The 18578-nt window shown below is 35.3% G+C and overlaps 1 protein-coding gene across 4 annotated transcripts in view; it reads left to right on the top strand.

Moving 5' to 3' along the window:
* SMARCAD1 (SWI/SNF-related, matrix-associated actin-dependent regulator of chromatin, subfamily a, containing DEAD/H box 1) overlaps window positions 1-18578 on the top strand; it is a 91988-nt gene that overhangs the window by 66257 nt on the left and 7153 nt on the right. For 3 of the 4 annotated variants that reach the window (XM_049885704.1, XM_049885703.1, XM_049885702.1), the window contains 11 exons: window positions 3041-3131; window positions 6059-6158; window positions 6886-6945; window positions 7040-7115; window positions 8183-8318; window positions 8824-8961; window positions 13458-13553; window positions 13693-13810; window positions 14000-14121; window positions 16889-17077; window positions 17374-17492. In XM_049885704.1, the coding sequence (XP_049741661.1) occupies window positions 3041-3131; window positions 6059-6158; window positions 6886-6945; window positions 7040-7115; window positions 8183-8318; window positions 8824-8961; window positions 13458-13553; window positions 13693-13810; window positions 14000-14121; window positions 16889-17077; window positions 17374-17492 (1245 nt within the window). The remainder of the gene's footprint in view (window positions 1-3040; window positions 3132-6058; window positions 6159-6885; window positions 6946-7039; window positions 7116-8182; window positions 8319-8823; window positions 8962-13457; window positions 13554-13692; window positions 13811-13999; window positions 14122-16888; window positions 17078-17373; window positions 17493-18578) is intronic. The other variant, XM_049885705.1, reaches the window with a different exon arrangement.

Here is an 18578-nt window from a genome sequence, read left to right as displayed (position 1 = left end):
ATGGGATTATAACCACAGGCATAGAAGTTAGGATTTATTACACATATGTTTGGGGGACACAATTCTATCCATAACAAGCACATAGCATAGTATCTGGCATGTGATAAATATTGCAGTGTTAACACCTACTCTAAGCATTACTTTTGTGGAGATTAAAATGTTTATCATAGCATGTTCTACTCAGTATTGCTTTTGGTAGTGACATAGAAAATACTTTGACCAAGAAGGCAAAAGATGTTTTTAAAAGTCCAGAAAAGAATTGGAAAGACCTCACAATGCTGCTGATTTTTTTTCCTCCTATACTTTTTTTTTTAAGTTTTCATTTTATTTTTTGTTGTCGTTGTTGAGAGTATACACAGCAGAACATACACCAGTTCAGCAGATTCTACATGTATAATTCAGTGACATGGATTATATTCTTTGAGTTGTGTAACCATTCTGACCCTCCTTTTCTGACTTATTCCTCCTCCATTAGCATAAACTTACTGCCCCCTAAGTTCCCCTGATCTTTTGAGTTGTTGTCAGTTTGGCCCCCTATAGATAGATCTGGAAAGTACACAATGTTCAAAGCAGACATTCTTTACTAGTTAAGCTATTGTTTAGCTTTAGACTTGAGGGGATGTTTTTGGCTTAAAGTTTAAGTTTTAAAGATTATCTCAAGGCAATAGTTTTGGGGGTTTATCCAGCCTCCATGCCTCCAGAAATGCTGAATTCCGTGAAAATTTGAAATTTTGATCTGCATTTTACCCCTTTTTGATCAGGATTCTTCTATAAAATCTTTGATCAAAATGCTCACTAATGACAGCCAGGCACCATCCAGTTCTTCTGGTCTCATGGCTATTATTCATGGAAGCAATTAGCCTCACATTCCATTCCCTCCTCCTATTACTGGCTCTCCTTCTCTTGTTCCAGGTGAATAGAGACTAATTATTGTGTCTTGGATGGGTGCTTAGAAGCTTTTAAGACCCCAGGCACTTTGCAACAAACTAGGAGGTAAAACAGAAGCACTCAAGACATTATTAGGCCAATTAACTGTAATGTCCCGTGAACCATGACCCTAAACTTCCAAACCTAGGAACCAAATCTTATGCGGTGTTTGGTTGTACGTAAGCAACCTCAGCGACTACTTTTTTTTTTTTCCGTTGTTTTTGTAATTATATCTATCGCTCAACTTTGCCAATTCAGCTTTTTACAGGTGTACAACTTATTGACAGCAATTACCCTAATTGGCTGTGCAACCATGCCCTTAATCATTGTGATTTTTCTATCACCGTAAACAGAAACTCAGTACTCCATAAGCAATTACCCTCCTTCCTGCCTCTAGTAACCACTAATAAACTTTTGTCTCTACACATTTGCCTGTTCTTTTTATATCAGTGAAGTCATACTTACATAAATATTAAATATTTGTCCTTTTGTGATTGATTTACTTCACTCAGCATAGTGTCTTCAACCTCAATCCATAATGTAGTATATATCAAAACTTCATTTCTCTTACTGGCTGAGTAGTATTCCACTTATGTATGTACCCCTTTTTGTCCATTCATCTGTTGATAGGCCTGCCTATACTTTTTTAATTTTTGCAAATGACGTTTGAATGGATTGCATACCCCATAGTTGGAACATAGATTCTGATTTAAGAGGCACATTTTTCCATCCCACTCCTCTTACCCTTGTTCTCATTAAGGTTTCTTGATTTGACCCCTTGACCATTTATTACACCATAGCTATGTCCAGACCTCTTTAGTATTTGGAGACAGAATGTGTATAACAGGAAATTTAAGGGGTCAGGATAGAAGCTGGAAAATAGGAAGCATGGTTTTGTTCTAGGTCTTTATGTTGATATGGAGCATATGCTACCCTAGTGACTGTGAATCCAGGCTTTGTAGTGAGGTGGGCTTCCTAAGTTAAAATCGTATCCTTATCACTTTATAGATATGCAGCCTCAGGCAAATGACTGAACCTGAGGTTGATCTCATCTGTTAAAGTGATAATAGCTACTTTATGGGATGTTTTAAGGAATATTTGTGTATATCTATTTTAGTAGATACTCTGTAAATGATAACTGCTATTAGTTTTGAACCACTTGAACTTTTAGATAAACTGTTGTTTTCATTCTTATGATCGTTTCATACTCTCTTCCAAGGAGATCATTCCCAAGGCGTATAGTCTGTATGTGTTTGCAAATTAAATAAGATTTTTGATACTTGTATGTTGCTTTCTCTTCATTGATATTCATTTAAGTCTTAACAAATTTACATTTATACATAGTCGAGAATATACACAGCAGAACATACACCACATAAACACACACATACGTACACATTCCAGAATTACACATACCACTGTCAACAGAAGTGGTTGACACGCATTCAGAAAGTGTTTATTAAATCAGTCTGACAAAATAGCAGATTATGCTCGTGTTTTTCTCCTTGCTTTTTTTAAGTTTTTTTATGTACTAAAAATCAAATAAATACAATAATAATTTTCCAATATAAATAGAGTAAAACCTGCAAAAGCAGGAACCTGTGTAAGGCAGAAACCTGTCAGAGAAGGAAAATGCAAATATTTTCCAATAGAAGGCAGTAGAAAAGTGACAAGATTGCACCCTGTCAAAGGCAGAAGACTTTCGAGATCCAGAAAAACAGGGCAGTCCCATCGAGTTCTAACTCACAGGTTTCAGCTGTATCTGCTTAGTAATATGTTATCCTAGTTAGTATTCTGATGATATATGGAATTATGTTACATTATGATTATATATATATATATATATATATATAGAAATGGTAGCTTTTGAAATTCTAATTGCTAGAAGAAATCAACAAATTCAGAAAAAAGCTTGCAATTAAAAAAAATTTTTATTTTGGGGGTTCATTTTCTTAAGTAGGTATAACTAGCTGGTGGTAATAAGTTAAAAGGTAAGGCTAGACCTAGGTGTTTCATTTTCATGTGTGTTGTAAACCTAAATCTCATGTCAGAAAGCTAGTACAGAAAACTAATAGAATAAATCTATAATATTTGGTAACTCTCTCTTTACCAGTTTGTCACTCAAGCCCTATCAGAAGGTTGGTTTGAATTGGCTGGCACTGGTACATAAACATGGACTTAATGGCATTTTGGCAGATGAAATGGTAAGTAGTACTATATTTCTAGGATTTGATATTTCATTAAAAGACACTTCAGATTTAGCATCCTTACCGTCTATTAAAAAATGGGATCTTTTGCCATTATAGTTTACTGCTCTGACTTAAGTGTAACCCCTCTTTTCTATTGCCTGTCTTAGTTCTACCCTCTTCACTCCTCCCCAAAACGAAAAATAGATTTATTTTCCCTCTGATTGTCAAATAAATACATGTGTTACAAACTTAGACACTACATAAAAATACAAAGAAAATGTCAAAATTACTCATAATCTTAGCACCGGGATTTAAGTGCTGTTTTGGTGTATATCTTTCTAGATTTTTTTCCCTCTGCATACAAAACCAGATAACCAAACCCCTTGCTGTGGAGTTGATTCCAACTCATAATGACCTTACAGGACAGAGTAGAACTGCCCCATAGGGTTTTCAAGGAGCACCTGGTAGATTCGAACTGCCGACCTTCTAGTTAGCAGCCAGGCTTTTAAGTACTGCACCACCAGGGCTTGGCATATGAGATATATAAAATATTAAATGGGGTTTTATTATATGTGTTTCATATACCTGGCTTTTAAATTTTAATTTATGATAGATACTGGTTTTGTCAGTAAATAAATCCACACCTATCAGCATCATTTTGGCAATTTCATTAGATGCCTCTCAGTCTTCTTTCTCAGATCACATTTACCCACACTAAGCTCAGGAATCTCATTACAACCAGTAGTCCATGTGCTGTCACTTAGGAAATTGACCTTTAATCTAACTTAACCTCCCTTCCTCCAGCTATACTTTAAGAAAGTGTTCATTAAAAAGGAGTCATGTTCCATAGAGAAAACATTTATTGAACACACATGTCTTATATTGTATGTTGTATTCCCCCCACAAAAAATTAAAGATTATGATCCTTGTTCCGTAGTTAACTGATACAATCTTTGTACTGTAAGACATTTCCCACACATACATTATACTGTCATTAAGAAAAAAATGCCATTTATCTGAAAGTAAAAAATATAAAGGATTTCAAGATAGTTAGAAAAATCAGATATCAAGCATTACAGTTGTGAAAAACTGGACTTGGGAATCAGTAGACCTGAGTTTTGAGTCCTGGCTTTGCCTTTCATGGATGTGTGATTGTTGCAAAATGACCTGACCTCTAAGAACCAATAATAATAAAACAGAAAATTTCTCTCATAAGTTTATATTTGGTATCAAATGAGACATGAAATTATTTTTGTAACTTGTGAATTACAGTATTTATGTTAAGTTGGTAATGTTTAGCGCCCAGTGTAGCTAAATCACCTCAAATAGCCTTTATAGCCTTAAAAAAAAAAAAAAATTGATGCATAATTTACCCGCAGTAAAGGGCACAGCGTACAGCTCAGTGAGTTTTACGCGTATAAATCCAAAACAAACAAAAAAATCCACTGCCGTCAAGTCTGTTCTGACTCATAAGTGACCCTATACGGTTTCCAAGGTTATAAATCTTTATAGGAAGCCAGACTGCCACATCTTTGTCCCATGGAGTGGCTGGTGGGTTTGAACCACCAGCTTTCTGTTGTCAGTTGGGTGGGTGCTTAACCACTGTGTCACCGGAGCTTATATGTATATAAAACCATGTCACCATCACCCAGGTCAATATATAAAACATGCCCATCATCCCAGAAAGTTTCTTTTTGCCTCTTTTCAGTCATTACAACCAGCACTATTCTGACTCCCACCACCATAATTAATTGTTTCTGTCCTTAAACTTTATAGAAACGGTACACGTTCGTTTGGTACAACACAATGTTACTGAGATTCATTTGTGTTGTTATATGTATTAATAGCTTGTTTTTTTTTTTGTTGCAACGTGCTGTGCCTAGTGTCCCTGAGTGGTGCAAACTTTAATGTGTTTTCTGCTAACCAAAAGGTTACAGGTCCAGAATCCACCCAGAGGCTCTTCAGAGCAAAGGTGTGGTGATCTGCTACCGAAGGGTCACAGCCTTGAAAACCCTGTGAAGCAGAGTTCCACTCTGACGCACATGGGTTGCCATGAGTTGGAATCACCTTCACGGCAATTGGTTTTTTGTTTTTGATATCCGTAGTATAAATATGTCACAATTTATCCATTTTCCTGTTGATGGACATGTGGGTTATTTCCAGGGTTTGGCTATTATACTAAAACTATTCACCTGTTAGCAAGCATCCAACTTACAACTCCTACTTACTCTATAATGTTATGTAAATTTGCTCTGCCTTTGAAACTACTGAACAACCCCTACCGCAACAAATTCTTCATCACAGTTACCTTCACTTGCTGCACATACAGTTTTTAAGTCACTGAAAAGGCTTCAGCTTTTTCTTGGACTAAGCTAAGGTTAAATAAGAACCGTATGCACCTGTGCCGACTTACCTATAAATGTTTAAAGACAGTTAGGAATGGATCTTGTTCCTATACTATGAACATTCTTACCCAAGTCTTTTTTGGTTGACATTTGCTGTCATATTTCGTGATGATATTCTTATAAGTGGAGTTGCTGGGTAAATAGGATAGGCATATGTTTAACTCCAGTGTTCATAGGAACATTTTCCTCAATCCCTCCAGTGTATATTAAATATTTACTACATATTAACAATAACTAAAATTATACCCTTTTCTATAGAGTACAAAAAGGTATCCATATTAACATGTTTCACATATGAACTAGCAATTATGATCTATCCTGCTCACCAAAACAAGTTGTGGCATCAATTTGGAGATTTTGATCAATTTTATCTGTAATTAAAAACTAAGAACAAAGTAGAAATTCTCTCATAGCTGAATTATGGGGAATCAAAAATGAATAAAACATAGAAATATTTCTTTTTCCTTTGCATTTTCCAGTATTTGTTTCTTGTTTATTTTTCAGTATCATACATTTGTTTTAAACTTTTAATTTTAGGGCCTAGGAAAAACTATTCAAGCTATTGCATTCCTGGCATACCTCTATCAGGAGGGGAACAAAGGTCCTCATTTGATCGTTGTTCCAGCATCAACTATAGGTCTGTAATTCTGGAAAAAACATATTTGACTCGATAGTGTTTGAGATATGGGCTAGGTATAAGAAAAACTGTGTGAGTGTGTGTGTGAGTGTGTGTAGTTTCTCAAGTATAATGGTTTGTGGAGCTGAATATTAATTTTTACGGTACCCTTACACTTTTTTTCCCTTATGTGTATGAGTACATATGTGTGTTTGATTGTATTGACAATTTTTTAAAAGAAAATAAGTCTTGATTTAGCTTTTTCTTTGTTATAGATGAAGATGCATTTGATAAGATCATTTATTTTGTTTTGATAATACGTTTAAGTGAACTATTTTAAGAGAAAGCAGGTACTCTTTTAATTTAAAATTAAACATTTATTGAGTCAGAAAGTATATAATTAATCCCTATGCAAATTGCTGTTTCATTTATTCTCAGTTGATTGAATGTGGAGGTTAGAGTAAGAATATCTATACTTGTGAATCTAACAGAAAACCATTTCTTTAAATCAGAAGTTAATAGTCATCGATAGATACAGAGGTTGGTCCTCTGCCCTTCATTTTGATGCCCCCTCAAAACCTCAAAATCATTTTATTCATCATGAGTAATAGATTGTCAACAGGGTCTCTGATAAAAATCATCCTGTTATTTTATCCTATAAGAGAATAATTTCTAAGTAGAGCTTGTTTATTTCACGATGTGCATACTTTATTTTATCGATGCAAGTAATATCTCTTTTGTTTCATAGATAACTGGTTAAGGGAAGTTAATTTATGGTGCCCAACTTTAAATGTGCTCTGTTACTATGGTAAGAATATGTCTTACTGCTTTTAACTTTGGAAATGGTAAATACAGTAAAATATGATAAATACAATCAGTATGTCTGTATTTTCAAATTCTAGGTTCTCAAGAAGAACGTAAACAAATTAGATATAACATTCATAGTGGATTTGAAGAGTATAATGTAATTGTGACCACGTAAGTACTGAAATTTTTTTTAATATGGAAAAAAAATTTTGTGCAGCCCCCAAATTTAAAAAACATATGTTTTATAATAGTAATATGTAGGAAAGCTCAGCAGAAGTAATGGAATGAATTATGTCAAGGACTCAGGCATTTTTTTAGTTTGGCGTTACACATCCTAGATAGGAGGTTTTGCTAGTGCACCAGGTCACTGACAGTGGGTATGAATAGGTTCTGTCCACTTGATTGAAAGCATGGTCTTTTATGATAAGAGACTCAGGTAAGCTTAAAGCCCACCAAAATGTAATATTGTAAATGTAAAATTATAATATTTCTGACTTATAAATAATTATTAGAAATAAATGAAATTGCATTCTCCCAAAGAAAAGTTTGTGTTAGAAAGCTGAAAAATACAACTCTGAATAAGTTAACCCTGACTATTTTGTGTAAGTATGTGGCAGAGAACTTACATAATGCTCTTACGTTATCTTTATCATACAGGTTATTTCAAGCTCCATATTGTCAGTGTTTGGTTATTATTTCACACTACTGGCTCCTTCTGTATAAGCCCACCTTTGAAAGAATTCACCAAAAATTCATTTTTTAATAAAATAGGCTCCACTTCCATATGTAGTTTTGAACTAGCTATCAACTGTTATTTCTTGGATCTCTTCTACTAGTTTGATCCAGTTGTATTATGTTCCAAACATAAACATTTCTTAGCTTCATATCCTTTTTTCCTGCTTCTTAAAATATAACAATTCAGGAAGCAAACTGTATAACAATAGCAGATTACCTATTAAGTTGTACCCCAATTGACCTCTTCCCAGGTATATAGAAGTTAAATATATTTTACCATTTAAATTTTACTTTAATTCCAAATTGCAGTTTCATTACTTGGTTACATGTACATCAGTAATTATTTGTTACAAATATATCAGTAATTATTTGAGCACCAGCTGTGTCGGGTGCTAAGCTCTAGGTCCTGGATATTAGAAATGAGTAAACAAGTAATTTTGAAAAACCATTAAGCCTCACCAGCTTGAAAGGTATAACCTTAGATTTTTTTCTTTTGGTTATAGGTATAATTGTGCAATTAGCAGCTCCGATGACCGTAGCCTATTTCGACGCCTGAAACTTAATTATGCAATTTTTGATGAGGGCCATATGCTGAAGAATATGGGCTCCATCCGCTACCAGCACCTTATGACCATTAATGTAAGAGAGTATTTTTTGAACTTTTTCTGAATTATACAATTTAGGTTGTATAATTTAATGTATATATTATTCTGTATCAGAAATCAGCAAGCCTTTCTATAAAGATCCAAATAATAAATATTGCATGTTTTGTAGGCCGTGTGGTCTTTGTCACATTTTTTTTTTAACCATTTTAAAATGTAAAATCCTCTCATATCAGCCAGTTCTTATCTCATTGCCAACCCCTGTTCTATAGGATAAACTTATAAACATCAAAAATAGCTTATCATCTCTCATTACCTCCTAGAAGTGATTTGAGGATATAAATTAACTCCTTATAAAATGAAACCAGTAGCTTTACACATTCTATCTTAAATACAGTAGATAATAGCAGATACCAGTTTTCTAAACTCTTATTAGTCTTTTATCACTGAATGGTAAGTTATTTTATTTGCACTGGGGAGGGTAGACAAGAAGGAAGTGGCTCTTAAAAAAAAACTAATCTAAATTTTACCTTCACTTATAGGCAAATAATCGTTTGCTGCTCACAGGCACACCTGTACAGAATAATCTGTTAGAACTCATGTCGCTGTTGAATTTTGTTATGCCACACATGTTTAGTAATAGCACCAGTGAAATACGAAGAATGTTTTCTTCTAAGACAGTAAGCATAAATGCATATTTTCTCAAAAATCTATTACTTTGTATTTAACCTGGGCCATTTTTGTGTTTTGTCCTTTTTTTGTTTTCACGGTATATATGTTCTATAAAGTAGGTTTGACTAGTTGTTATTTCTATACTGGATGAGTTAAGAAGTCGACCAAAATATACTGGGGAAAAATAATTGGTAACTTCCATAATCAATGTCCAAAAACTTTTGGTTTTCAGTATCTTGATTTTTGGAACAGTGGTAATTTCAAATTGGCAAGGAGTTCAGGTATGTTTGTGGGGGAAGTTTGATTATTGTATCTTCTTTATTAAAATTAAAAAAAATTGACAGGTAAATTAGTATCTTGTTTTTTTTTTATGAACAAGCAATAGAACTGGACAAAGCTAGAATATCCAGAAAATGTGTCTTGAGAATTATGTTTTGAAATAAAAATTTGTGAATGATAAAAATAACAATTTCTGAAAACTACAGCAAAGAAATTCTATTTGGAAGAAAAAGAAAAGCTTGGTTAGAAAAAAGTACAGTAGAGTCTTCAAGAATCCCAGATTTCCCACTGCAATAATTTAGGTTCTTGACTCACCTGAATCACATACCTTTTGCAAGAATTTTCTGATATTCTTCTGCTCCAAATTAACTGCCTTTTTAACTTTCACTAATGTATTCTGTCCCAGTTGATGTGCAGTTTTTGACATGGCCTACCAAATTTTATGAACTACTTTTCTAGCTTTGTTGTTGTTAGGTGTCATCAAGTTGGTTCCAGCTCATAGCCACCCTGCGCACAACAGAATGAAGCACTGCTGGGTCCTGTGCCATCCTCGCTGTTGCTATGCTTGAGCCCATTGGTGCAGCCACTGTGTCATTCCATCTCATTGAGGGTCTCCTCTTTTTCATTGACCCTCTACTTTACCAAGCATGATGTCCTTCTCCAGGGACTTATCCCTCCTGATAACATGTCCAAAGTATGTGAAACGTAGTCTTGCCATCCTTGCTTCTAAGGATCATTCTGGTTGTACTTCTTCCAAGACAGATTTGTTCGTTCTTTTGGCAGTCCATTCTTTTGCCAATACCACAGTTCAAAGGCGTCCACTCTTCTTCCGTCTTCCTTATTCATTGTCCAGCTTTTGCTTGCGTATGGGGCGACTTGAAAACACCATGGTTGGGTCACACTCACCTTCGTCCTCAAGGTGACATCTTTGATTTTCAACACTTTAAAGAGGTCTTATGCAGCCGATTTGCCCAGTGTGGTAGGTCTTTTGATTTCTTGATTGCTGCTTCCATGGGTGTTGATTGTGGATCCAAGTAAAATTTTTGAGATCAATGAGGAACTCAGTCTTTCCCCCATTTATCATGATATTGCTTATTGGTCTAGTGTCGAGGATGTTTGTTTTCTTTATGTTGAAGTGTAATCCATACTGAAGGCTGTGGTCTTTGACCTTCATCAATAAGTACTTCAAGTCCTCTTCACTTTCAGCAGCCAAGGGTGTGTCATCTGCATAGTGCACGTTAGTGAGCCTTTCTCCAATCCCGATGCCCTGTTCTTCTTCATACACTCCAGCTTGTCAAATTACTTGCTCAACATAACGACTGAACAGGTATGGTAAAAGGATACAACCCTGACACACACCTTTCCTGACTTTAAACTGTGCAGTATCCCCTTATTCTGTTCAAACAGCTGCCTCTTGATCCCATTCTCTGCAATGTTATCCATAATTTGTTATGATCCACGCAGTCGAATATCTTTGCATAGTCAATAAAACAAAGGTAAACATCTTTCTGGTATTCTCTGCTTTCAACCAAGATCCATCTGACATCAGTGATATCCCTGGTTCCATGTCCTGTTCTAAATTTGGCTTGAATTTCTGGCAGTTACCTGTTGATGTACTGCTGCAGCTGCTTTTGAATGATCTTCAGCAAAATTTTGCTTGCATGTGATATTGATGGTATTATTCGATAATTTGTGCATTAAGTTGGATCACCTTTCTTGGGAACAAGCATAAATATGGATCTCCTCCAGTTAGTTGGCCAGGTACTGTCTTCCAAGTTTCTTGGCATAGACAACCAAGCACTTCCAGCGCTGCATCCATTTGTTGAAACATCTCAGTTGGTATTCTGTCAGTTTCCGGAGCCTTTTTTTCTGCCAGTTCCTTCAGTGCAGCTTGGACTTCTTCCTTCAGTACCATCGGTTCCTGATCCTATGTTACCTCCTGAAATGGGTGAACGTTGACCAGTTCTTTCTGGTATAGTGACTCTTGTGTACTCCTTCCATCTACTTTTGATGCATCCTGCATCATTTAATATTTTCCCCCATAGAATTGTTCGGTATTGCAACTCGAGACTTGAATTTTGTTCTTCAGTTCTTTTAGCTTGAGAAATGCTGAATGTGTCCTTTCCCTTTTGGTTTTCTATCTCCTGGTCTTTGCACGTGTCATCATAATACATTACTTGTCTTCTCGAGCTGTCCTTTGAAATCTCCTGCTCAGCTCTTTTATGTCATCATTTTTTCTTTTGCTTTAGCTAGTCCACATTCAAGATCAAGTTTCAGAGTCTCTCCTGACATCCATTTAGGTCTTTTCTTTCTCTCCTGTCTTTCTAGCTTTAGTTTGTAGTATATGGAGGGCTCCTTCACATCTTAGAATAAAATTCCACTTTCAAATTTTCCAAAACTACCGGTTTGTGACTAGGAACTGTCCTCCTTTTTTAGACCACATTATTTGCATCAACAGCATTAGCTTTCTTTGGGGGCCATGTTTCCACACAGAAGTCAAGATTTCTTTAAAACACACACACACACACACACACACACACACACACAGGCTTTTATTTATCTGGGTAATCAATCAATGACTCATCAGTGACTTTTTTTTTTTTTCTTTAATAATTTTTGTGCTTTAAGTGCAAGTTTACAAATCAAGTCAGTCTCTCACACAAAAACCCATATACACCTTGCTACACACTCCAGTGGGTGGGTACACACTCCCAATTACTCTCCCCCTAATGAGACAGCCCGCTCTCTCCCTCCACACTCTCTTTTTGTGTCCATTTCGCCAGCTTCTGACCCCCCTCTACCCTCTCATCTGCCCTCCAGGCAGGAGATGCCAACATAGTCTCAAGTGTCCACCTGATCGAAGAAGCTCATTCCTCACCAGCACCCTCTCCAACCCATTGTCCAGTCCAATCCATGTCATCAGTGATTCTTCAACATCAACCTAGTACAGTTCAAATCTATTAGTTCAGCAGATTACACAGTTACATGTCATGAAACTTCAAAATACATATGGTGCTTTAAGAAACATTATGACAACAAAGGCATAAGCAGCAAAAGAAAAATCGATACATGAGACCTCATAAAAATTAAGTAACTTTTATTATTCAAAGGACTTTATCAGCGAAGTGAAGAGACAGCCTTCAGATTGAGGGAAAATATTTGGGAACCATGCATCTGATGAGAGTCATATATATATATATATATATATATATATATATATATATATATATATATATATATATATATATATATATAAAGACTTCTATAATTTAACAACCAAAAGATAAGTAACCCAATCAAAAAATAGACAATGGACTTGAACAGGCATTTCCCCCAAAGAATATATCAAATGGCCAACAATCACCTGCACAGATGCTCATTGTCATTAGCCACTAGGGCAATGCAAATCAAAATGACAGTGACATACCACCTCACCCCATTAAAATGCAGTGATCAAGAAAATGTAAAACCACAGGCATTGGTCAGGCTGTGGAGAAATTGGAACCCTCACCCATTGCTGCTGAAAACAGTTTGGTGGTTTCTCAAAAAGTTGAACATGAAACTACTATATGACCCAGCAATCCCAATCCTAGGTGTATACTGAAGAAAATTGAAAGCAGGAGCACAAACAAAAACCTGTACACCAGTCTTCATTGCAGCACTTTTCATAATAGCCAAAAGGTGGAAATAACCAAAATGTCCATTAATAGATGAATGGATAAACAAAATGTGGTAGATACATAAAAAGGAATATTACTCAGCCATAAAGTGAAATGAAGTGCACATACGTGTCACACATGGATGAACTTTGAAAATGTTATGTTGAATGAGATGAGGCAGTTACAAAAGGAAAAATACTACAGGATCTCACTCATGAGATAAGCAAATATATAGAAAACAAAGATTATTAGTGGTTAAATGGTGGTGGAATACCTCAGAAAAGAATAGTGATAATGGTTGCAGAAGATGAAGAATGTAACCATTGTCACTGAATTTCATGTGTAGAAATTGTTCAATTGGCAGATGTTTTGGCATGTGTATTTTCACCAAAATAAAAAGAGAAGAAACAGATTACAGACTACGATTCAAATGTGAAATTCTACCTAGAATGAATTGTGTTTCTGTGGAAAAGAACTCGATTCTAGTGAGGGATATTTACATGTTATATAATACTGTTGTTATAATAGCTTAAATGAGTGATTTGTAAAAATGTTATTTTTCATAGAAATCAGCAGATGAGCAAAGTATTTATGAAAAGGAGAGAATAGCACATGCGAAACAAATTATAAAGCCGTTTATTCTCAGAAGAGTAAAAGAAGAGGTAACTCTTAACTACCTGTGTTTAATTATATATTTATATATATATATATATATATATATATATATATATATATATATGTATTTTTTTTTTTTTCTGTTTTCCTCTTTTTAGAATGATTAAAACTGTTTTCCTTTCTCAGGTTCTCAAGCAGCTACCTCCCAAGAAAGACCAGATTGAATTGTGTGCAATGTCAGAGAAGCAGGAACAACTCTACCTGGGTCTTTTTAACAGATTGAAAAAATCTATCAATAACCTGGGTATAATGTGGTTTTTATGGTTTTGTTTGAAAAATAATTCTGTACGGCATTTGTTTAACTGTATGAGAGTGAGATTTGCTCATTTCTAAAAACTAGTTGGAATCTGATAAATAATTTTAAAACTTTTTGTTTAAGTTTAGAAAACAATTATCGGTTTGATTTTTTTAATATCTGCTCTTTGGGTCACAGAAAAAAATACAGAAATGTGCAATGTCATGATGCAGTTGAGAAAAATGGCCAATCATCCTTTATTACATCGCCAATACTACACAACTGAAAAACTCAAGGAGATGTCTCAGCTTATGCTGAAGGTAAGAATTTCCTGTTATGTTAATGTTGAACTGTATTAACAGTATTAAATAGTTACAAAGTAAAATTTTTAGGCTAAAAGTAGGACTGCCGAACCTAATGGACTTATTAATCCTTTAACCACATATTTAAGAAAAAACATTTTAAAATCTTAAGTTTAAGACAATTTGGGAAAATGTAAGAGCCAAGCAAGAACTAATAGTCAGCAAATAATGGCCTCAGAGGCAGATCCAACCTTGTTTTTATAAATTTAAGTTGCCAATGAGTTGATTCCAACTCCTAGTGACCCTATAGGATAGAGTAGAACTACTCCATAGCATTTCGAGGAGCTGCTGGTGGATTTGAACTGCCAATCTTTTGATTAGCAGCTGTAGTGCTTAACTGTTGCACCACCACGGCTCCAATACAGCCATACCTACTCCTTATATGTTATCTGTAACTGCTTTTTCCTACAATGGCAGACTTGAATACCTTCAACATGATCATCTTGCCAACAAAGCCTAAAATGTTTACTCTCTGGCCGTTCACAGAAGAAGTTTGCCAACACCTGATCTTGACTTCTGTAATGCACTTCATTTATATTCAGGTTCTAAGGCGTAAAAGTGTATTATGCAAGTCTAAATATATATGTATCTCCTTCATCCTTCCTCACACTTCACCTTGTCAAATACTTGTTAAATTTTCTCCTGATTTTCCAGTCCAGTTAAATTCTTCCCTTTTATCTATGCCTCTGATTCTCAGTATATAACGTTTCGTATATGAGTTCCCCCACTTCCAGAAAATGCAAACATTGTCATCCTCACAGTGGTTTGCTCGGAATGGTGACTCCTTTTTTTTTTTATTGTAGTTAATTGAAGGTTTACAGAGCAAACTAGTTTCTCATTAAACAGTTAATACACATACTGTTTTGTGACATTGGTTGCCAACCCCACAACATGTCAACACTCCCCTTCTTTACCTTGGGTTCTCCGTTACCAGCTTTCCTGTCCCCTCCTACCTTCTGATCCTTGCCCCTGGACTGGTGTGCCTATTAAGTTTCCTGGGTGAACCTCAGTAGTGACTTCAGTACTGAGCTATAAGGGTGTTTGGGGGCCATGTTCTTGGGGGATCTTCAGTATGTCAGATCAGTAAGTCTGGCCTTTTTTTTCTTTTGGGGAGGGTAGTTAGAATTTTGTTCTTCATTTATCTGCAGCTCTGTCCAGGATACTGTATTGTGATCCCTGTCAGAGCAGTCGGTGGTGGTAACCAGGCGCCATCTTATTGTGTTGGTCTCAGTCTGGTGAACCTTGTGGTAGTTGTGGTCCATTAGTCCTTTGGACTAATCTTTTCCATGTGTCTTTGGTTTTCTTTATTCTCCCTTGCTCCAGATGGGGTGACACCAGCGGAGTATCTCAGATGATTGTTCACAAGCTTTTAAGACCCCAGACACTACTCACCAAAGTAGAATGTAGAACATTTTCTTTATAAACTGTATTAAGCCAGTTGAGCCAGATGTTCCCTGAGGCCACAGTCCCCACAGTCCTCACCCCAGTAATTTGGTCCCTCAGGGAGTTTGGATGTGTTGGAAACCCTGGTGGCGTAGTGGTTAAGTGCTATGGGTGCTAATCAAAAGGTCAGCAGTTTGAATCCACCAGGCACTCCTTGGAAGCTCAATGGGGCAGTTCTACTCTGTCCTATAGGGTCACTATGAGTCGGAATTGACTCAATGGCAGCAGGTTTAGTTTTTTTTAGTATGGCGCTTCCATGACCTTACCCTTGGACGGGTTGTGCTGGCTTCCCCAGTATTGTGTACTCTTTTACCCTTCACCAAAGTTACCACTAATCTTATCTCTGTAGTGTTTTTCCCTCCCACCCCTCCCTCATAACCATCAAAGGTTGTTTCTTTTTGTGTGTAAACTTTTTCATGAGTTTTTATAGTAGTGGTCTTACACAGTTTTTGTCCTTTTGTGATTGACTTATTTCTCTCAGCATAATTCCCCCAGAATCATGACTTTGTCTCTCAAGTAACTCGCCAGATGGATTGTCTTTATGACTCCATCCCTTTTGTATTTTTTTTTTAAACAAAAGATCTTTCAAATTTTATGTCCTGGGTAGCAAGTGAGTCATTTTCCCCCATTTATTTTTTCATTTTATATCTTCTAATGTATGTTCTTTGGGTCACAGAAAAAAAAAAAACACAAAGATATGCAATGACATGATGCAGTTGAGAAAAGTGGCCAATCATCCTTTATTACATAGCCAGTATTCTTTATTTTGTTTTTAGAGTTATAGACATTACTTTTCCCTCAGTCTCCTATAGCACCTTACTGTTATTTCTCCTTACAGATCCTCACAGATCTTTGTGTTCAGATTAACCATTTCTTTCAAAAATTTTTTATGTATTTCAAACTTACTATGGAAATTTTCAAACAAGTAAAAGTAGGAGGAATTGTATAATGAATCCCTCTGCCCATATATACTCTTCACCTACCTTATCGACTTATCTGATATGACCCTATTCTTGTTTAATCCATACCCCCAATCTCCTCCCCAGGATTATTTTAACTACTTTTAGACATAGTAGTATTTAATCTATAAGTATTTCAGTATATTATCTCTCAAAAGATAGGGCCTTTTTTTTTTTCATTATTATAACTCAAATTAATACTGATTTTCTTGCCTGAATCTTTTACACTGAAATGTCCTGTGATTTAAGTATTTTGTATTAAATTGTTCTCATCGTAGTATAAATTTTCATTATTTTATTTTATTATTTTTTTTTTTTTTGAGGAACCTACACATTGTGAGGCTAACCCTGACCTGATCTTTGAAGATATGGAAGTTATGACAGACTTTGAACTACATGTACTTTGTAAACAGTATCGACACATTAATAACTTCCAGTTAGACATGGATTTGATTTTAGATTCGGGAAAATTCCGAGCTTTAGGATGCATCTTGTCTGAATTGAAACAGAAGGTATTAAAGCAGAATGGCACTCTTTTTGTTTTTTCCCAATTAGTTAAATTTCTTAATGAATTTAGTTTAGAAGTAAAAGTAATTTATTCATACATAAGCTGAAATGAGCAATTTTTCTTAGATATCATTACTTGATTTTTATTAAAGAAGCAATTGATCATTACATAGTTGTGTAGTAATTTGCTGCCAAGTTGTCGACATGAGTACAAATTCTAATTGTTTAGACCTATTAGAGCTTTGAGTAGTAGAATAATTTTATTTTTCTATGTTTCTAATTCATGTATATATTTTTACAGGGTAATAGAGTTGTATTATTTAGCCAATTTACCATGATGCTGGATATTTTAGAGGTTCTCTTAAAACATCATCAGCATAGGTATCTCAGATTAGATGGAAAGACTCAGATTTCTGAAAGGTTGGTATTCACTTTAGTTTCAGAAAATCTCTTCCTACCTTACCCCCAAGTGATAATGTTAGCATTTTAAATGTATAGATAGGTCATTGTTATAATTTTATTGCTTTCAGTCCTACGTTTGGCTACTAATTCAAATCATTACTTTAAAATGAGGGAAATTTTCTTGTCTGAATTGCAAACATATTTTGATATAGCTGTTAGAATTATGGAAACCCTGGTGGCATAGTGGTTACGTGCTACAGCTGCCAACCAAAGGGTTGGCAGTTTGAATCCGCCAGGCGCTGCTTGGAAACTCTTTGGGGCAGTTCTACTCTGTCCTATAGGGTCGCTATGAGTCGGAATCGACTCGACGGCACTGGGTTTGGTTTTGGTTAGAATTATATACTTTTTAGCGTTTTCCCCTTTATAAACTATTCACAGTCTAAAAGCATCTTATCTTTAAACCAAGATTGTGTTAAAATCCTGGACTTTTCATATTTTAAGGGTCATTAAGTTTTTAAAAAGCACCCAAAGATTGTGTCTTAAAAAACAAGGAGTGCTTTCTCTGGTGTGGTTAAAAATATAATTGCATTGTATTTTTGGTTTATTTTTTATCGTTTAGTGTTTTGTTTTTTGTTTTTTGCATTAGAGTGATGCTAAAAGAATACAATGATATAGTTCGATCTTGAGATTCTTGATTCACCGAGCATATTGTCTACCAGTAGTTGAAAAACCTGTGAGAAGGTTAAAGATTGAAAAGCCATATGTGGGGTTTAGATAAGCCAGAAGTCATTAAATGACAGTCCTTTAGGAATCAATCAAATCTGAATAGTTGAACTAACTAAAACAGGAGTAGTAGAGAAAGGAAATTGGTGTATAGCTGCAGGAATGTGTTTACATCTTCAAGTTTCTTTTCTATGTAATGTGATTGTTTACAGTTTTAATTATGTTTCACAACTCCACATTGAAAGTATATTAAAATCTTAACACTTGTGTTCTGTACTTCACATAGTTGTTATACTCTGAAAACCGTGTTATGAGACAGATGCTTGCAACAGCAGAAGTAGTTTTGTTCTGATCCATCCACACTGATTTATCGATGTAGTG

Source organism: Elephas maximus, chromosome 5 (genome assembly GCF_024166365.1).
Source record: "Elephas maximus indicus isolate mEleMax1 chromosome 5, mEleMax1 primary haplotype, whole genome shotgun sequence".
In the NCBI taxonomy this organism is placed as follows: domain Eukaryota; kingdom Metazoa; phylum Chordata; class Mammalia; order Proboscidea; family Elephantidae; genus Elephas; species Elephas maximus.
Note: the sequence above shows the minus strand (reverse complement) of the source record. Positions and strands in the feature narration are given on the sequence as shown.